Raw genomic sequence first — 22375 nt, 5'->3', positions numbered from 1 at the left:
TATAGTGTAAATCCGTGTATGATGAACACATAAGTGCATCCCCCAGTGACTGGCAACAGACAGTGTGAACATGAACAAACCACCACCAGTACACACACTGACCCTTACCAGAGCCTATGATCCATCAGGATCAGTCAGAGCATAGGGGATATACACAGTAGGCAGCGGTGGAACGTCTCAGCCAATGGTGGAACGGGAGATGCAGCAGGTATGATATGTGAGAGGAGGAAAGAAAACTCACATAGCGTAATAACGTAAGAATATTTAATAAAAAAAGGTAGTGACACTTACAATTTGGATAAAAAATAACAGCAGAGTATGAGAAAAGCCGGCCGGCGTGTCAGAACGGATCCTCAGATTGCGGTGACGTCAGCACGTCGCCTCCCAACGTTTCGTCTGCTCGTGTGTGTCTGGACACCGGCCTCCTGGGCAGCTATAGTAAAAAAGAGAGAAAATGCATTTTCTCTCTTTTTTCCAAATTTATCCAAATTGTAAGTGTCACTACCTTTTTTTATTAAATATTCTTACGTTATTACGCTATGTGAGTTTTCTTTCCTCCTCTCACATATCATACCTGCTGCATCTCCCGTTCCACCATTGGCTGAGACGTTCCACCGCTGCCTACTGTGTATATCCCCTATGCTCTGACTGATCCTGATGGATCATAGGCTCTGGTAAGGGTCAGTGTGTGTACTGGTGGTGGTTTGTTCATGTTCACACTGTCTGTTGCCAGTCACTGGGGGATGCACTTATGTGTTCATCATACACGGATTTACACTATATGAGTTTTTCTTTTTTTTTTGGTTGCTTCATTGATCGATTGGTGATCCCTGGAGGGATTGTATATACAGATAAGATCTACTCCAGCATACCCAGCAAATTCAGCTTGACTAGGTCCGCTAGGATCTTTCTTTGTGGTAAGGGTCAGCAAGTCGTATTTCCTATATTGGAGCCAGACTTCACTTATCCTGATTCACATTGGGGTGTCATGCTCCGAACCTGATTTTCACTTGGACTATTATAATTGTCTTCACTCATGTATATCACACTACTTTGATTGATATTGTTTTTTCACACAGCCTTCTGTCCTTTGAAGGCCTTCATTCCATTATATTTAGCGCTACTCCATTTTTTTGTATCAGATTTTATGTTAGTATAACATTTTTGAGTTAGCAGCTTGTTCACTATTTGTTTTTATTGGTAAGCGCACTTTTTTCCTTTCAATATTTGTTAAAGCACGCACCATGAACTTATTTACTATAGGTCCCAATGCCTCATTACTCTGCACTGTGTATTCCCTATTTCCCACTGCCTCATTTTGTACCCTGTGCTGTGCATTCCCGATTCCCCACCACCTCATTCTGTACTGTGCATTATGTGTCCCCTTTTCCATACTGCTTCGTCTTGCATTCTGCTCTGTATATTCCCCATTCCACTATTTTCTATTCTGCGCTGCATGTTCCTTATTCCAAACCTCATTCTGTACTGTGCTGTGCATTCCCTATTCATCACCATCTCTTTTCATACTCTGTGATGTTCCTTTCCTATACCCCATGGCCTTATTCTGTACTCTGCACTTTATATTCCATGTTCCACACCTCCACATTCTATATTCTGCACTGTGCATTCCCTATGCCACACTGTATCATTCTGCATTCTGCTCTATATGTTCCCTGCTCTTTGTGTTCCATATTCCCCACCTTCTAGTTGTGTACTCTGCACTGATCAATACCACCTCATTCTGTATTCTGCTCTGCATGTTCCCTGTTCCACAACCCTTCATTCCGTACTCTGCACTGTGCATTCCCTACTTCACACTATCTTATTCTCTATTCAGTGCTAAACATTCCTTATTCTATATCTAATGATTCAGTACTCTATTCTGTTCATGCTCTATTCTATAGCACCTAATTCTGTTCTCTGCACTGTATATTCCCTATTCTGTCTTGTAAATTTCTTACCAAGGTGTTCACTGTTTCAACAGTTGCTAAGTAGTGATCAACTATCTTGGTGAAATTCCTCTTTGAGGTAGGATCAGACAAATTTGTTAGCTCTCTTTTTATATTTTCTGTGTGCACAAGAAGCATATGTATTGAAAGAGTTTCAGTTTAAAAAAAAATAATTGGGCTGAGAATTTAATTAGTGACTTTTGTAATTAAAGCATATTTTGTGGGTACAAGGACAAGTTTACTGTACCCCTTCAAACCCCTCCTACCCAATGTTTGATATGTGAGCCTCATCAATGTACTCCTTCAGGTTCCTGGAATTGCCCAAGGTCGTTCACAATCCTATTGCAATGACATGTTGGAATCTATTATGTTTGGAATTATAATTATTGTTTCAGGAGGCCAAGTTAAGCCAGTGATAGTGACTGCATCAAGGGAGGGCTTGTTGCATTCACTAACACTAGTAGCTGAAACTACCCTCCTGAAACTGTTCCAAGTGGTGAATCACAGTGCAGATGTATTTGGTGTCTGCTTACTTGAGTCCTTTTAAGTACACTCTAAATGTACAAAAAGTCCTAATAAAGGTGGGGTCTGTTTAGCCTCTAAAACATGCTGGATTTTTTTCTGCTATGAATATTTTTTTTCATTGAAAGCCTTGACTCTTGGATGTTTGTTTGGAGCTATGATTGTACTGTATGTATGATGCTACAATGTGACAGGCTGAAGACATTAGAGGAAAACTTGTGTTGTTGTTTTTTGTTATCTAAAACAAAAAAGGAAAAATGTATGTTTTGTTTGTGAACCTTTAGCATTTTGGATTGGGCCCCATGTGAGTTGAAACACAAACTCAGTGAGCTGCCTGTGTCTCATTTAGTAGATTTTTTTTTCTGAAGACACAATAACAATATAAAGGATACTTCTCCAAATTGAGGGAACATCAGAACACTTGAATAGGGTTTCCCATTGAAAGATTAAAGGATAAGTTCACCTTTGAGAACATGTTACATATTTCATCAGTTCCCACTCCTGCAGCCACTCCTTATTTACTGCCTCTAGTGACAGCAGATTGGGGATCTTCTCCCCTAACTTACTGTCACTAGTTTAAAAAAAACATGGCCCTGTGGGGCTCCACCCACCCAGCTGCATAATTTATGTACAGAGTTCTGCAAATGTGAGGCCTTTAACTATTGACAGCCAGCCTTTGTGGCTACAGACTTGAAGTTCTCAATGAACTACCAGGACACTGTTGAGGTAGTTCATTGTCACTTCCTGTCAGTGTTTACAAGCTACAAGCAGACAGCTTACACTTACACTGACAGACTTCATGAGTCCTGCATGGCAACTGCAATCTGCAGATTGCGGGTGCAGTGTTTTCCAGGATCCTAGCAAAAAAAACGAATAAATGCAGATTTTTTTACCTGCAAAAATGTGCATTGATTATTTTTTTTTTTTACAAAAGTGAACTTATCCTTTAACTTTCCATTTCTGTTCTAGTTACAACTGGAACAACCAGTATTTCCCCTAATCTTCCCTCCCGTGAGGACACAGACAGAAATATAAACCTAACAGAAATGTAATACTTGCACACTAGCTTTTGATAAACGTTAAGTATGCCAAAGACTGCAACACTGTAATTACTATTACCTATGTGCTTACACGGGTTTAGGTCTATAAATAAAATATGATTTTTTTCCCCCCTTGAAAGACGAAAATAATTTGTAAACATTTGATAAGAAGAAACATACTTTTTTTTTACTAATCAATAATTAAAATTCAGGCTTCATGGGATTGGCAATTTAAACTGATGCTTTTGCAATGCAAAATTTTTCAAACAAAGCTATAGCTTTTAAAGAAGATAGTAAATACTTAACCTTACCTGCTGCCCTTGTCATTGGATGCTGCTTCATTTCTTAGAAACAGACCCCAAAGACTGCAGGGAATCTGATACTCCTGAGTGATCACCTCATTAGTTACTTGCAGCTCTCACTAGTTCCCCTAATGACCTCCATGTCTCTACAGGAGACAGTAGTGAAATGGAGACTTCAGCAGACCATTTCTTAGAATTGGACAGGCATTCAGCAGTGTGGGTAACTGAAGAGGTAACCATTCAATACCTTCTTTTACAAGTATAGTTTATTTGGGAAGTTTACTATAGCAGCAAGTTCACTTTTGAAACACCTTGACAGCCATTATCCAGAAAAGTTAAAGTTATTGACAAGTGTTTTGGCATGAAAGTTTATCATACTTAGGTAGCCACTTTTTACCTGCTCATGCATCCCCATCTCTCATATACACACCTTACCTGTGCTCTCTTCTTGCTTCCTTACTCCTCAGAAGTCAGTGCTAAAATCAGCTGTGTCAGTCACCCAGGGAAGTGGCATCACTTCCCTGATCATTTGACAATAATTTTACAAGCAGCTGACATGCTCCCATTATATCTAGAAGTGCTGGATATTCTTACCAACCGCAGAAGAGCAAGGACAAACTAGGGAGCACAGATAAAGTAAGCGTAAAGTGGAACTAAACCCTTTGATTCAACAGTTTCAAAAAACAGTTACATTTTACAGCACATGCCAGGAATGTAACATTCACATTGGTTGCGTTCTCAACCAAACTGTCCAAACATCACTTGGCTGGAGTCATAACTGATCACATGTGCAGCACATGACAGTTGAAGATCAAACAGGGGCCAAGATGGCAGATTTATTGGCTAAAAAAAGATAAAAAGGTTTAGTTCTACATTGAGGTGTTAGGGGTTGCCATCACACCATCACATTGCTCTGCATAGGCAACAAAGAGTAATCTTTTTGTATGTTTCAATACAACATGTGGCACTACAGCAACAAAGTTAGCTAAAATTCTTGCAAATGTATTTAATTGACCAAACAAGGAATTATATATTTTTTTCCAGCAAGAGCAAAGTTACACTTTCACTACTGCAGTTTGGAAATAGCTAACAATAATATTTACAGGTTGAAATCCATCATTTGTTTTTTCCAAATGTGAAGATTGCAAGGCATTAAGGGCCAGATTCATAAAAGAGATACGATGGCGTATCTCCTGATACGCCGGCGAATCTCTGAGTTACGATTGTCGTATCTATGCGCCTGATTCATAGAATCAGGTTACGCATAGATATCCCTAAGATCCGACAGGTGTAAGTGACTTACACCGTCGGATCTTAGGCTGCAATTCTAGGCCGGCCGCTAGGTGGCGATTCCATTGCGGTCGGCGTAGAATATGCAAATGACTAGTTACGCCGATTCACGAACGTACGCTTTGCCCGTCGCTGTAAATTTTCGTTGTTTCCGTAGAGATATGCGGCGTAAAACTAAACCTGTCCTCTAGGTGGTCTAGCCAATGTTAAGTATGGCTGTCATTCCTGCGTCGAAATTTGAAATTTCACGTCGTTTGTGTAAGTCGTCCATGAATGGCGCTGGACGCCATTTACGTTAACGTCGAAACCAATGACGTCCTTGCGACGTCATTTAGCCCAATGCACGTCGGGAAATTTTAGGGACGGAGCATGTGCAGTACATTTGGCGCGGGAACGCGCCTAATTTAAATGGTCCCGCCCCATTTGAATTAGGCGGGCTTGCGACAGGCGGATTTACGCTATGCCGCCGCAAGTTTACAGACAAGTGCTTTGTGAATCAAGCACTTATGCTGAAAACTTGTGGCGGTGTAACGTAAATGGGATACGTTACGCAGCCGCAGCGTAGGGCAATTCTATGTGAATCTGGCCCTAAGGGTTTGTCTTCAGGTAATAACATACCCATCCCTTTGTCAAGGAATTAACTTACACATTCTCAGTGTTAAAGTTATTAATTATTTTTAAAACATTTTCAATGTGAAGTTTTCTCATCTAATAATCTGCCATAAATGTCCATCACTATAGCTACACATTTTTTCAAGGGCATATGTAATGGGTTTGTTGCTCTCATGCGGTCTATTTTTGTAGTCTAATCACTGCCACAGAAAATTACCTAGAAAAAAGCAAGGACACCTATGTCTTCAGCACCTATTTCATTAAGTTTTAAGTGAGAAACCAATAAATTAAGAGCTTAAAGGCAGCCTTTGGTCAAAACTGAAAATGAAACCTTGAATTGCCTGCAGGTAACAGAGTTTACCTACTTTAGAGAATATCATACTGTTGGGTGCACATGCTTACTATTTCCCAACATTTTACAAACTTAAGAAATGCAGTAAACTGTCTAGCAGAGAATGACAGTTATATACTGTTATATAACACAAAGTTGCAACATACACCCAAAGGCTAGGTTCACATCTATATATGTGTTTGTGTGTTTGCAGATCTGCAGAAGTGAACTACAATCCATTTAACATTATTTCCTATTGGTCCCATTTACATCTTTGTAGTTTTCTGCAATGTGTTTTTTTTTTGGAAAGGTGCACATGCAGATTAGTGCATTTTTTGGCTCCATATACTTCAATGAAACCTAATAAAAAATGCATAAACATGCATGTACTTGCATTTTTGATGCATTTTTGGTAGGGTTTTGTATTTAACAACCAGTCTCCACTTTCTATCAAGTATGAAAATGCATCAAAAATGCATGAAAACGATGCCGCAAAAATAAAAACCACATCAACAGCATACACATAGATGTGAACTTAGCCTAATAACCTTTTTTGCAAAATGTTATGTTGTGCAGTTATTCTTTACAACAAATCAAGTGTGAGAAGCAGATTTCTAAATTTCTTTATAGGTTGCAATGAGGTTGATTTACTAAAGAAGTAAAGGCTTTTCAAACTGAATGTTCACTTTGCAGAGTGAAGAGTAGTAAATGCAATACAGCTTTGTTTACTTTGAATACCCAATCATGCACTAGAAACAATCCTATTTTTATTTTTCTGGTGCATGAATAGATCTTAAATGCAAAAACAGTTTAACCGTATTTAATGACACTAACTTTTCAAAATGACCAAACACTTTACTAGCTAAACAGTCTTTAATCCTTTAGTAAAGTCCAAGTTATCAATGCTCCTTTGATTATTATATGCCTTCACCAACAAATAGTTATATAATACAGTAATCTATAGCAACAAATCAAAACTCACACGCCTGAAGCCATATCAATACAAGATAGATTCTGATTTGTTTCTATGAGTTACTGAACCTAAGAATTAGCATACAGGTATAAGAACACTTCATTGATAAGGCTGAATAATGAAGGCCTAAGTCAAGGCCAAATAATTTTTAAGTGCTATAACCTCTAGTAATCAATCACTATCTGTCATGTATTGGACTTATTCCAGCAAGATGAATTTTGATTCCTTGCACTGTAATTACCCTTTTTTTTTATTGAATAAGGCAAATAATGTTGATTACGCTTAAATGAACCCCTTCCTTATAAGAGCCAGTAGCTGACTCCTTGTGCAGCTGCTGACTTCCAATCCCGACTGTTATTAATAGCCGTGGTCACCACTGATGATCAGAAATTGATTAGACTGGTTCTTGATCATGTGATCAATTGCCAGCTCTGACATAGTGATCACGGGTAGGTTGACAGAAATGAAAGCCTACAGATGAACACTGCCATCTATCTACAGTGACATCTATTTAAAGTGGTTCTAAAGGCTCAAGTTTTGCTGCATGAAGGTACAAATCCTTCTCTGTGCATCAGTCTCCCCAGCCCCCCTAATACTCACCTGAGCCCTATCTCGATCCAGCGATGTACACAATCCATTGGCTCCTGCTGCTGTCAATAATAGTCAGTGAGCCGATGAGGAGAGAGAGGGAGCTAGGCCAAGCAGTGGGTCTGTGTATGAACTGACACACAGAGCCGTGGCCCAAGAATAAGTGTTCCTGGGTGCCCCCATTGAAAGCTGCTTGCTCGGGGGGCACTTGACAGGAATGTGGGGCCAGGAGCGCCAGTGATGGACCCAAGAAGAGGAGGATCAGGGCTGCTCTGTGCAAAACCACTACACAGAGCAGGTGAGTAAGACATGTTTGTCAATATATATCACTTTAAAACCTTTATATATATATATATATATATATATATATATATATATATATATATATATATATATATATATATTCATAGCAAACACTATTACCCTTTTTTTTTATTGAATAAGGCAAATAATGTTGATTACGCTTAAATGAACCCCTTCCTTATAAGAGCCAGTAGCTGACTCCTTGTGCAGCTGCTGACTTCCAATCCCGACTGTTATTAATAGCCGTGGTCACCACTGATGATCAGAAATTGATTAGACTGGTTCTTGATCATGTGATCAATTGCCAGCTCTGACATAGTGATCACGGGTAGGTTGACAGAAATGAAAGCCTACAGATGAACACTGCCATCTATCTACAGTGACATCTATTTAAAGTGGTTCTAAAGGCTCAAGTTTTGCTGCATGAAGGTACAAATCCTTCTCTGTGCATCAGTCTCCCCAGCCCCCCTAATACTCACCTGAGCCCTATCTCGATCCAGCGATGTACACAATCCATTGGCTCCTGCTGCTGTCAATAATAGTCAGTGAGCCGATGAGGAGAGAGAGGGAGCTAGGCCAAGCAGTGGGTCTGTGTATGAACTGACACACAGAGCCGTGGCCCAAGAATAAGTGTTCCTGGGTGCCCCCATTGAAAGCTGCTTGCTCGGGGGGCACTTGACAGGAATGTGGGGCCAGGAGCGCCAGTGATGGACCCAAGAAGAGGAGGATCAGGGCTGCTCTGTGCAAAACCACTACACAGAGCAGGTGAGTAAGACATGTTTGTCAATATATATCACTTTAAAACCTTTATATATATATATATATATATATATATATATATATATATATATATATTCATAGCAAACACTATTACCCTTTTTTTTTATTGAATAAGGCAAATAATGTTGATTACGCTTAAATGAACCCCTTCCTTATAAGAGCCAGTAGCTGACTCCTTGTGCAGCTGCTGACTTCCAATCCCGACTGTTATTAATAGCCGTGGTCACCACTGATGATCAGAAATTGATTAGACTGGTTCTTGATCATGTGATCAATTGCCAGCTCTGACATAGTGATCACGGGTAGGTTGACAGAAATGAAAGCCTACAGATGAACACTGCCATCTATCTACAGTGACATCTATTTAAAGTGGTTCTAAAGGCTCAAGTTTTGCTGCATGAAGGTACAAATCCTTCTCTGTGCATCAGTCTCCCCAGCCCCCCTAATACTCACCTGAGCCCTATCTCGATCCAGCGATGTACACAATCCATTGGCTCCTGCTGCTGTCAATAATAGTCAGTGAGCCGATGAGGAGAGAGAGGGAGCTAGGCCAAGCAGTGGGTCTGTGTATGAACTGACACACAGAGCCGTGGCCCAAGAATAAGTGTTCCTGGGTGCCCCCATTGAAAGCTGCTTGCTCGGGGGGCACTTGACAGGAATGTGGGGCCAGGAGCGCCAGTGATGGACCCAAGAAGAGGAGGATCAGGGCTGCTCTGTGCAAAACCACTACACAGAGCAGGTGAGTAAGACATGTTTGTCAATATATATCACTTTAAAACCTTTATATATATATATATATATATATATATATATATATATATATATATATATATATATTCATAGCAAACACTATGAATTCTGATATTACAGAGAAATTTGAGTAAAGTTCTGCTTTAAAGTGTTTCAATGTATTTTGTTATTGTTGGAAACAATTATCATACTTGTCTGTACATTTGCTTTCTGTTCTCTTTCTGTCTAACATTTGCAGAAATCTGTTTTTAGTTGGTGAAAATAATTGCACCTTTACAAGTGACATAAAACAAGGTTATAAAGAGCTGCATCATATAGGAAATAAAGGTAGGAAATTGGATGTTACAAACCTCTAGGGAACTCATAGATATTGTTGAACCTGTTTCACTTCTTGATAATCCTGCACTGTCATCCAGCTCTGAGGCTATGAAGTTCTTTACTGCTGTGCGAGGTTCAAAAGGAAGGCTCTGCATGTGTTCTTGAGACACAAATTGTGAATCTAAATTTAAACCAAATTGTTCCATTACAGCTGGATTCATGCTAAATTCAGGATTGACTTTGTAGTGTAATAGTCTCTCATGAGGCAAAGTATCCATAGCAATGTTCATTTTATTCTCATCTTTCATGTGCGGTTGCATGTTCCCAGAGCCTCTTGGCATTACAATATAGTCACTTTCTAGCATTCGGTCCTGGGGGTGGACCATATCTGTGTCTCCCATTCTGAGGTTGTCATCTGTGCATAAGTACACAGTTCGTCTTAATTCGCTATTCTCTTTTTTCAGACACTGATCCGCCATCTCGCTCATACTCATGGGCATATGCAAAGCAGATGGTTGCTGAATAATAACTTTAGAAATGATGTTTCCAGGCAAGGTAGAGTAGCTCATTCCTTCTGTGTTGAGTGTCTTTTCCTCCTCGTCGTCATTTAGAGAAATCCTGGAGAGAGTTCCTGTTATTGTAGCAGCTCTGCAGGGGCCAATGTCCTTGTGTAAAACTGCAAATTGAAAAGTGTTACATTTCCATTATAAACATGCCGGTATTATCTGTAGCATAAAAACTGTTATAACTATAATATTTTGCATTAAAATACCCTGATTGGAAAGCTGCTTTTACGCTCTTTATTAGCATACACTGCAGCTTAGTTTGATCACATTTGACATGTAATCTTCTGTTCATAATTGACTTGTCTGCGCTGTTTATTCTGAGGAAGCACTTCATTGTTTATACTTGTGTCTTTCCAATGGTTCCTGGAAGATCAGCTTTAGGTGAGCTACATAATATCTACACTATAGACTCAATAAAATATGCATTAATAGAATTAATTCATTATACATTGAAGCACATATATGTAATTACATTTCCAGGCTACCAGTCACTGGTGTTACTCACAGTTGTTATTCTGCTTTGACATTATACTTTCAAGGACACAAGCACAGTGAATATAATATGGACATTTTTAATATTCTAGGGCAGCAGGTGAGGAAGAAAGATGCCTACAAATCCGATGGCATAAAATAAGGTCTATTGATGTGAAGGCTGAGAAGCAATCATTTGACGGAGGCTACTGTTACTGTCACATCACACTTCAACAACACATACTGGCATGTTCAACGTTCCTATGACATCTCACTTTCTACAAGTCTAATATTTGTATCACTATGCCTCTTTAATAGGATACTTTCAGAATATAGATTGAACTGCATATATAGCAAAGATTTCTTGAAGTAGGAGTAGCATTTTTCCAAGGAAACAAATGATGAATGTTCTCTAGAGCAAAAACCTATAATATATTTAAAATGACAATGGATAATTGAAATTCCTTACCTTAGCATTTTCAGTTTATTGTATTATAATACAATTTGAGCTGTATTTAAATATGCTAAATGCTGTTTAACATATAATACATGTGTGCAGTGGGTATCTGCACACAAAACTGTAAATAAGATGATGTCTCCTGAGTAGTCTTGGTAAAGAGTTATACGGTTGATTTACACCACCAAGCCAATGGCTTTATTACCTTCATATCAGTGTCTGAAAGCTATATTAAAGTGGTTGTAAAGCTTCCTTTTTTTTTTTCATAAAAATAACAAATGTGTCTATACTTACCTGCTCTGTGCAATGGTTTTGCACAGAGCAGCTTGATCCTTTTCCTCTGGATTGCCCTGCTGACACTCCAGGCCCCTCCTTTTTATTGTGTGCCCCCAGGGAAAGCCGCTTTCCCTGGGGAACTCGTGTGTGCTCCCTCCCGAATCCCGCTGCTGTGTCCATTGTCACAGACAGCGGGACTTGGCCCTGCTCCTGTGTCATAGGATTTGATTAAAAGCAGCAGGAGCCAACCAAGTAGGAGCTGCTGCGCTCATGCACATTGCTGGATTGGATGGCTCAGGTAAGAAAAATAGGTGGTCTGGGGGGCAGCAGTGAAGGTTTTTCACCTTAATGCATAGAATGCAATAAGGTAAAAAAAACCTTAAGGCTTTAGAACCACTTTAAAGTATAAATAGTATACTAAAATGCAGAGTTTGCCAAGTATTCTCTGGTGTGGAGCACTTGGGCCAGATTCAGATACAATATTCGTGGTGTGTTATTGCTTGCATTACTATTTTGAATAGGAAGCGGGTACCTTTTCGGTGGTCCTTGCTTCCACTTTCTAATTTTTTGTCTAGGCGAGGATGACACACCCTTGGCCCCACCACCCCACCTGCAGCCTCCTGGGATATACTTCACTTCAGGAGGCTAGAGGTCCAGTCTCCCTGCAGCCCTTACAGAATAAGTTCACCTATTCAGAAAAAAACAATAAATGCACTTTTTTTGCAGGTAAAAAAAATTGCATTTATTGTTTTTTGTCGCAGGGGCCTGTAAAGCTTTGCACTAGCGATCAAAAGATCACTGATGCCATGCAGATCTCCTGCAGATATGTCAGTGTATAGGCTTGCATGTACCTCATATGAGAGAGCTGTTGTGGTAGTTCATTGAAAACTACAAGCCGACAGCCAGAAAGGTTTTCCATTCACAGAGCGCTATGAATGAGTGACACAGGCAGGTGGGAGAATGCCTGCACGGCTACAAAAAAATAAAATAATTGACAGCTAGTGGGTGGAGACAAACCCCCTGCTAGCTAGCACTTGTAGTGCAAAATGGATTTGCCTTTAGTTTTTTTTTTTTAGAGTTAGAGATATAGAAGCTATGGAAGACCTAGTTCTCTCAGCCAAGGGTAAGAAAAACCAATATGAAGAAACGTGGAAGAGTTGGAATTTATTTAAAAATTCGAAGGAGAGGAAGAGACTAATGGCCGAATTGGATCACTGAGGAGTAAGGGAAGCACAGGGAAATACAATGCAAAGGACAAACTGACCTTTTTAAGAGAGGGGGAAAACGGGATTTCCCGTCTTTTCTGCCCTCTCTTTTTTCCTTTTTTTTGGGGGGGGGAAGCTGGGATAGGGCAAATTTCCCACTTGCCTCTCTGTGAGAGTAAGTGAGGATTAGAAGAGGGTTATAGAGGAAAGATTTATTGAAGTGGCCTATGGGATGGACCAGGGCGATTGCATATGTATATTTTGATTTTGATAAGATACATGTATATGTGATGGTTTTTGGTTTTGTATTCGCTCTGTGCCCATTCATAAGTAGTTTATGTATAATATAGAAAGAATAATAAATAAATATATACAGGATTTGCCTTTAGTAAATAACCCCCATAGTCTAAACTAGCTTTTTTCATTCAGGGTGCCCAAGGCACTGCTAAAGGAACTTGCCTTAAAAATGCCCAAAAATTGTATACAATCCAGGGGGTGGATAAAGCCTGCTTTATAGTTACACATAGCCACAGTGCTTTGTTTACCTTCTAGCCGTCGGTGTCCTAACAGCTAATGACATCATCAGTTGGTAAGTTCCTCTAAACTGTCCATAATTTTAAAGGGCGGTTCAAGACTGTCCATAATTTTAAAAGGTGCCTTGACTGAAAAAAGTTGAGAAACGCTGATCTAAACGCATTGTAGGTCAATGGAGCTTTTATGATTTCTGCTTTATAGGGAAAAAAAATGCTGGAGTTCATCTTTAGGAAATTGCATTAAATATAAAGCTGTATAGTAGATAATCATGCTTGCTCCTAAAAGTGCATACTTTATAAAGGATATTAATTGAGAAAGACATCCGCCACTAATTTACTGGTGGATGTTAAAGCGGAATAAAACCCAAAAACAAAAATTTAATATATTGTAGCTTACCAATCATTAGATGTGGTATTTTTTTTTTGGGCTTTTTTTCCCCTGTTTTCACCCGGTGATCTGGGCAGTAACACACCTCCTGTATTAGTGTGTCTTCATTTAGGAAGCAGGCCAGCAGCATTGTCAGTATTGGGGGAGAGTAGTGTTTGATGTACTTAATGAGCAGTTACAGCAAACAGTGTTTTCCTTTTGGGATAAATGTTTTACATAACTATTAATGTATGGAATTAATGGAAACCATGGGGTTGATTTAGCTTTGCTAACATAAAGTGTAACTATGAGCAAGAGAAAAAAAAATAAAAAAATACAGTATATAATGCAGTCTATCACAAGCATCAGCATGACAGTTTTTATTTAAAGTCTACAGGAAACATAGGTTTTGTACTTGTTATTCCTGTTAGTAAGTAGATCCATTTTTTTCTACTTCCTGCAATATGGATGGCAACACTATTCCTTTTGCTTTGAAATCGCAAAGCAGCATTATTAATCTGTTGACAGCGTAATCTTAAAGGGGTAATCTTAAAGGGTCTTGAGGTTTTAAATGGGGGTTGATTTACTACGGGCAAACAGATTGTGCACTTTGCAAATACAGGTGCTCCAGAGCTTAGTAAATGAGAGGACGCTCTGTTGACTTCCATCATCCAATCACATGCAAGCAAATATGCAGTTTTTTGTATTTTCCTTGCATGTAATTGGATATTCTTTGTAAAGTGAAGCTTTACCTCATTTACTAAGCTCTGGAGCAACTGCACTTGCAAACTTCACAGTCTGGGGCAGATCCACAAAGAGAGTACGCCGGCGTATCTACTGATATGCCGGCGTACTTTCAAATTTCCCACGTCGTATCTTTGGTTTGAATCCTCAAACCAAGATACGACGGCATCTGGGTTAGGTCCGACAGGCGTATGGCTTCGTACGCCTTCGGATCTTAGATGCAATACTTCGGCGTCCGATGGGTGGAGTTCTCGTCGTTTTCCGCGTTGAGTATGCAAATTAGCTATTTCCGACGATCCACGAACGTACGCGCGGCTGTCGCATTCTCTTACGTCGTCTCTAGTTGGCTTTTTCCGGCGTATAGTTAAAGCTGCTGTTTTGTGGCGTATAGTTAGACTTACAATGTTAAGTATGGCCGTCGTTCCAGCGTTTCATTTGAATTTTTTATTTTTTTTGCGTAAGTCGTCCGTGAATCGGGATGGACATAATTCACGTCTATGTTAAAAAAAATGACGTCCTTGCGAGGGGACGCGCGGGGACGCGCTTCATTTAAATGAAACAGGCCCCCTAATCGCCAATTTAAATTACGCGCCATTACGCCGCCAGAGATAGACTACGCCGCCGTAACTTACGGCGGGAAATCTTTAAGGATTCGAACTAAAGCCAGGTAAGGTATGGCGGCGTAGCGTATCTCTGATACGCTGCGCGGGTGCAGATCTCTGTGGATCTGCCCCACAATATGCATTTAGTAAATCAGCCCAGTGACTTTAAGAAAGTTAAAAACAAAGAAAACCCTAGGTAACAATTTGCAGGAACAGCACTAAGTATTTTTTTTTCTTTAAAATAAAAATAAAAAATTAAGTGGCATTAAACCCAAAAGCAAACATTTATTATATTGCAGCTTCCCGATTGTTGGATTTGATGGCTGTATTAATTTTCTTTTTTAATCTTTCTTTCCTTTATTCTTAATTTTCACCTGGTGATCTGGCAAGTAAGTATGTTTTTTTTTTAAATAACAAGCTCTCTTGCAGTTACAGGTATGGAGTTTAGCTTTCAATGTGGCAATGCTGCTGTTCAAATCTGCCCCCAATATTTTTTTATCCAGAGTGGGGGCACTCTAACACAGGAGGTGTGCTACTGGCCAGATCACAGGGGGGAAACAGAGGGGGAAAGCCTAAAAATTCAAAGCGAATGCAGCCACCACATCTGAGAAAATGGTAATCTGCAACGTATTACATTTCTTGTTTTTGGTTTAAAAACACATTACATCATGTGAGTAAAAGCTAACCATTTTAAACCCCTTTTAATAGTAAATGTTATACCTCAACCTTTGTATCTGCAATTTTTGCTTGACAGCTTGGTCTGTTACAGGAAATGTAAAAATAACAGATCCACTGGCAGGATCAACAGGCAGCAAAACTGTGCTGCAGGGGAAACCCAAAAAGCTAAATCTGCTGTGTTAATGCATGTGACAAACGGCTTCTTAAATTTCATTTGTTATTTTTTTTTTCCATCGTTACACTTTACATTAACAAAGTTAAGTTGTGTTTAATTCTAATGCAGATTTATGTGCAATGAAATAAAAAAATATTTATACCCCTTACCCTTGACTAGTTGATTGAAGCGAGCAGAGCTTTACTTTATACACTAAGCTAAGTGAACATCCTATACTTCTTCGGTACATCGGCTGCAATATGTTTTTATTGCATAATAGTAAATTACAGAAAAGTATCCAGTATGTGGTTTGTAATAATAGTGCATTATGTACAGAACTGGATTAAGGATATTTAACGTGTACTGTATTTAAATATTGCATTGTGTTGCCTAAAGGCTACCAAGCTTTACTTTGGTTAAAGGACAACCTGAAACCAAATACCAATTCACATTCTCTCTCTTCATTTTTCATTTGCTTTTTGTGAAAGCATTATTCCCAACTTAGATACATGTCATATTTGTTTGTTCACTGAAGTGAAAAAACTTTCCTGTTCAAGCAAAAATAATTATTCCCTCGAGCAATGTGTTTTGTAACTTCTGCTGGGCACTCAGTTCTATTCCTAAATAGGTTCTTTAAATAGGTGATCTTCTTCTGTTGCCACCAAATGAAATACTTGTGACTTGACTTTTCAACAGAGAACAAACATTTCAGTGACAATGACTATATTTTATGTGGCGATGGAGTCTGTGAACATCTCAAATGGCTAGATAATCAAAAAACATTCCAAACCTATGCACACTGCACTAATGTATCAGACAAAAAGACTATCCTAGGAATCCAGTACATTCTGAAATGCATTGCTGCATATTCATTTACAAGTCTGGCATTTCGAAAATCATAATAATTTATTGATAGTGTAATTGCTTAGATCAATCTATACATATTCACTTCAGGAACAAACTAATAAGCAAAGCGTAAACTGGTATTTTTGCTTAAAACAAATGCAATACAAAACTTAAAATTTTTGGGGGAGCTCTGTCAAAGAGTTTATGTATAATTAGACTAAGTAATAAAACTTCTCTCGAGTGCAGGTTTGCATCTGGGATAATATTAGTTACTAGATGAATATTATCCGTAAACAATCTGTTAGGAATAAATCCTGACTGATCAAGGGAAGTAATGCCCTGTACACACAATCAGAATTTCCGATGGGATAAAATCCAATGGAATTTTTCCATCGGAATTCCGTTCACACTGTCTTGCATACACCCTGTCAGTGCTTTGGCGTGGCTCTGTGGGTCACACCTGCGGTTGCAAATGCATGCGGACAAAACCCCTGTTTTTAACGCATACTGTTAGACAGGTTAATTGGCTGTTCTGCGAGCTGGTCGGTAAGTAGGCTTGGTTTTTCCCTGGGCATTCCCCAGGTTTTGTTGTTACCTGCTTTAGCCTTCCAATGCTACTTACTGCTATGGCCAGCTATAGATGGGGCGGTGGACATGTTTATGTTTCACCTGTGGTGCTTGTATTGGTCCAGCAAAGCACCAACACCTTTGCAGCCATTGTGCTACATGCTGGTTGTTTGGTGTGCTCCTGCACCTTTAAGGAGAGGTGGCTCCCCTTCAGTCCACCTGCCCTCTTCTATCCATTAGAATGCATGTGCCTCCATTGTGGGGACACTCATTGTTTAGTGTTTGGACCACAGATTACAGGGTGCCTTGGCGCGGCTCTGTGGCTCACGCATGTGTTTGCAAATGCGTGCGGACAAAACCCCTGTTTTTAACGCATACTGTTAGACAGGTTAATTGGCTGTTCTGCGAGCTGGTCGGTAAGTAGGCTTGGTTTTTCCCTGGGCATTCCCCAGGTTTTGTTGTTGCACACTGTCAGACCAAATTCTGACCTTCCAAAACGCGGTGACGTAAAACACTACGACAAACCGAGAAAAATTAAGTTCAGTGCTTCCGAGTATGCGTCGACTTGATTCTGAGCATTCATGTTTTTTTCTCCATCGGAGTTCCACACAGATGATCAGAATTTTTCCATCGGAAAAAAATAAAACGTGTTCTATTTCTAAACTCCAACAGAAAAAAGTCCAACGGGGCCCACACGGTCGGAATATCTGATGAATAAATTCCGTCTGACTTTTTTCATCGGAAATTCTGATTGTGTGTACAAGGCATAAGGGTTGAGATTATGGAGGCAAGTCTGTCAGCAAAAACAATACTGAAAATCTTGAAAACATTATTGATCACCGATAGAGGGCTATAATTTTGTGGTAAAAATGGTCCTTATTTGGCTTTGGAAGTAAAGACATTCTGACCAAAAGTATCTCCTTGGGAAAGTAATGACATTGTAAGATAGAAGTTAAATTAGAATATTCAATCTAGGGCTCAAAAGGGGAGATTAGTGCTTATAGTAAGCAATAGTAAAGCCATCTGGTCCTGGGGCAGTAGTATATTTTAGGGATTTAATAACCCTTAAAATGTCTTTCGTACAAGGAGCATTAAAGTGTTTGTAAAGAATGAAGGATTTTTACCTTGATGCATTCTATGTATCAAGATAAAAAAAACTTATTTGTGCAGCAGTCCCCCAGCCCTCCTAATACTTACCTGAGCCCCTTCACGATCCAGCAATGTTCATGAGATCTTCAGCTTGACGGGGATATTTTTATATTAGGTATCTATTTCTGTCTTTCTAGGCATTTGGTAACCAACTCCTATATGGTTACCAGTGATTAAACAAGATCTATGAAATGGTGGTAAGTGGGAGGAGTCACAAGCAATTTATTTCAAAGGGTGGGAAAGAGTAAAAACCTCTGTTAGGTTTTTAGGCTTGATTCACACTATTACGTCTTTTGGTGCATTTTGCATTTTGCAGAAAAGCAGGGGAATGTTTTAACATGGGTTCCTATGGAACATGTTCACATCAATGCTTTTTTGTGCATCTGCGTTTTTGGAAAGGGTCGGGGACTTTTTTCCCGCAAAAAGCAGCATTTTGTATGTAATAGAATTCAATGGACCCGCATCCAAAATGCAAGTACTGTGTTTTTAACACGATTTAGCCGCGGTTTTGCCGCGGTTTTGCGTTTTTCTTTTTTTTAAACCAGTTTATAGCTGGTTGTTAAAGGAAATGTAAAAAAATTTAAATGGATGTAAAAAAAGTACTGCAAAAATGCTAAAAAGCAACATGCATAGGTGTGAATCAAGCCTTTTTGCTGTCTTTTTCAGAGCATCATGCACTTTTTGAATCATGATTTCCTTATACCTAAAGGGTTTAATTCTCTGCATTATATTCAGGAAATCAAAAGGCAATGAATCTGTAAATCTCTTGATTACATCATCTCTAATTAATACATCTACATAACCAGATTGAAAGGTAAACTCCAGTGTTGTTAACCTTGATGTAACATATATACAGTAATTGATAGACATGTGCATTCGTTTTCGTCCGAATTTTGGGTATTTTTGTTATCGTTTTAACACACGAAAACGAACAGGCAGAATCCGAAATCCGAAAGAGCCGACATAAAAAAAATGCTTTATTTTCATTTTCGTTGTTACAGCAGTTCGATATAGATAGGAGATTCGACATGACGCTGACAATAGCAATCTGTGTCTATCGAATCTGCGGTCAAATGTGCCTAACCTTAACTCTATTAGTCCAAGATTATTCTACATAGAGAGGAAAGATTCGACATTATAGAGAGAAAAGATTCAACATTATAGAGACAGTGTTAGGGTAGACCATTCGACATGAATGACGAAGATTCGACGAAGCAGCGAAAAACATACAAATGTTGAATCTGTCATTGAAGGCTTATGGTGTCTGTCGAAAGTTCTAAGAAGATTCGACAAGCAGCTAAACTGTACGATGCCGCAATCGTACATTGCCGGTCAAATGCTCAGCCCATAGGCTATAGAAGAATTCAAATGTTGGTTGACTAGTCATAATAATGTATAAATATAATTATTACTAGTGTCATACAACATTAGAATTCTTCTATAGCTTGTAGGCGGAACATTCGACCGGAAATGTATGATTGCGGCGTTGTATAGTTTAGCTGGTCCGTCGAATCTTCTTAGAACATTCGACAGACACCATAAGCCTTTAATGACAGTTTCGACTTTAATTAATGCATTTTTTAACGAAACAAAATAAATAATAACGAATTTCGTGAGTAACTAAATAAATACATTTTTCGGACGAAAACGAAATTCCAAAACGTAATATTTCAGTGTGGACATGTCTAGTAATTGATACACACATTACTTTGTAATTTAGTTATGTTCCTATTGTAATTTGGGCCACCAGCCATTTTCTAAGACAGCGTTTCTCAACTCCAGTCCTTAAGGCGCCCGACAGGTCATGTTTTCAGGCTTTCCATTTTTTTGCACAGGTGATTTGATCAGTTTCACTATCTTGGTAATTACTTCAGTCATTTCACCTGAGGCAAATACTAAAAAAATTACCTGTTGGGGCGCCTTGAGGACTGGAGTTGAGAAACATTGTTCTAAGACAACCTAACACACTTTTGTTTCCCTGCAGACACGCCAGAGTACTCTTTACACAAGTGTTGCTAGAGTTTGTAGTCTAATTGAACTTGAACATGTATTACAGGCTGTTCCAGAAATGTACGTAGCACTTTATGTCATATTACTGGTAGCTGTTGTGGGGAATATGGTATCCTTGGCAATGTCCACAGAGTAAACCTATATGGAAGGATATATGCCATTGCTGAACTTTCTTTTCATATGTATTAGTTCTTAGCTGTCATGCTGACCCACTAATTTCAACACTCTTTGAGTCATGAAGTTGCACAACTATGGAGATTAGGAGTTTTTAACTTGCCTCTCACTTCACAAGATATGGTGTTTCTTGTTACAACACTGGGACTAATTATGTGACTACAATTCCTTAGCTTGTACTATCTATACAGATGACAGTTTTCTTTAGAGTTTCACTGTAAAATGACATGTTTTATTCTCCTGGAACCAAAAAACTTTTCTTCTGCAGATAGAAACATTATCATGTTTAGTAAGAAATGTAAGGCCAAGATAAAATTTAAAAACCGAAGCTGATCTGTTACTGTTTATTTACTGTTTATTTCCTCACAAATAATCTAAAATGTTAACATCTCTCAAAGCATTTTGTTTGAAATTAAAGGATTATACAGTAGGCACAGTTTACTAAGCTATATTTTTTGTTATATGCCGTAATGTTTGTTGTTTCAGCAATAGCAGCTGAAAATGACAGTCATATTTCCGAGAGTAACAATTGTTATGGTAAATAACACATGTGTTATAGCTTGGTGAATTGAGCCAAGTGTCCCATTTTAGAGAAGTGACAGGGCCCAGAGGTCTTAGTCTTTCCCATACTGATATCACAGAACAGCTCTAAAAATGCTAAGCAATATGCTTACTGCACAGATTCTTTAGTGACTGTAATGAATAGCAGAATTGCAAAATTTAAAGTATTACTGCAAAGACAGTTAAGTAGATCATGCAAGTCAAATATTTACCATAAAAGCTTTAAAAATGTAATTTTATGATTTGTGGTTAATACTAGAATTCCTGATGTACACTAGAGTTTGGCTGGTGGTTTCACATTCAGTTTATACAATACAATAATCTTTCTGTTGCATGTTTTCACAGTGACAAGCGGCATTTTATCTCAATTTTGAAAAATTACTAAGAGCGCTACCCATTTTTTTCAGCAACAGGGAACCTAACAGTCTCTGTTTGTAATCATAAACTTGTACTATTCTCACAGAGTTGTATCGATTTTTCAGTTGATATATGCTCTTACCTGACCGGCATGCAATGTCCACATCTTTTTCAAAGTCTGTCTGTTATTGAGAGAGAAAAAATAAGCAAAAGGTATACATATTAATCACCAGTGCGCTTTATTCAAATAGCATTGCTTATAGAACATGTTCACTAAAAAAAACATAAAGATCCACTTTACCTATGAATGTGCATTTATCAGGTGCAGATAAAATATATAAATGGGAATCAGCTTTTCACAGGATCAGATAATTCAAGTGAATATTTATTCTTTGCTTTTGAGATGTAAATCTTCCTCTTTGTTATTGAGTAAACATTTTCAACTCCTTTAACCTCCCTGGCGGTAAACCCGAGCGTGACTCGGGGTTATTTTTTTATGCTAGGATCGGTAACCCCGAGTCACGCTCGGGGTGGACGTGCAGAGTGTGCAGCGGCGCGGCTTACCTTTCGCTGGATCCACAGGCAAGTTACTTACCTTGTCCCTGGATCCAGCGATGCCACCCCGCTGTGTGAGCGAGCGGGACCTCCTCGCTCGATTCACAGTCTCCCCGTGTGCCGCCGATCTCCGTTCCCTGCGACGTTACGACGCACGGGAGCGGAGAACGGCGCCAAATTAAAAAAAGTAAACAAACACTTTACATACAGTATACTGTAATCTTATAGATTACAGTACTGTATGTAAAAAATACACACCCCCCTTGTCCCTAGTGGTCTGCCCAGTGCCCTGCATGTACTTTTATAAAAATAAAAAATGTCATTTCTGCCTAAAAACTGTAGATT

The 22375-nt window shown here is 39.0% G+C and overlaps 1 protein-coding gene across 4 annotated transcripts in view; it reads right to left on the bottom strand.

The window, feature by feature from the left end:
- Positions 1-22375, bottom strand: part of ADGRB3 (adhesion G protein-coupled receptor B3) — a 1023178-nt gene that overhangs the window by 28394 nt on the left and 972409 nt on the right. For all 4 annotated transcript variants that reach the window (XM_040349908.1, XM_040349906.1, XM_040349909.1 and 1 more), the window contains 2 exons: positions 21618-21657; positions 9791-10434 (listed from right to left, as the gene is read on the bottom strand). In XM_040349908.1, the coding sequence (XP_040205842.1) occupies positions 9791-10434; positions 21618-21657 (684 nt within the window). The remainder of the gene's footprint in view (positions 1-9790; positions 10435-21617; positions 21658-22375) is intronic.

This window comes from Rana temporaria, chromosome 4 (genome assembly GCF_905171775.1).
Source record: "Rana temporaria chromosome 4, aRanTem1.1, whole genome shotgun sequence".
Taxonomy (NCBI): Eukaryota; Metazoa; Chordata; class Amphibia; order Anura; family Ranidae; genus Rana; species Rana temporaria.
This window is presented reverse-complemented; position numbering and strand designations above follow the sequence as displayed.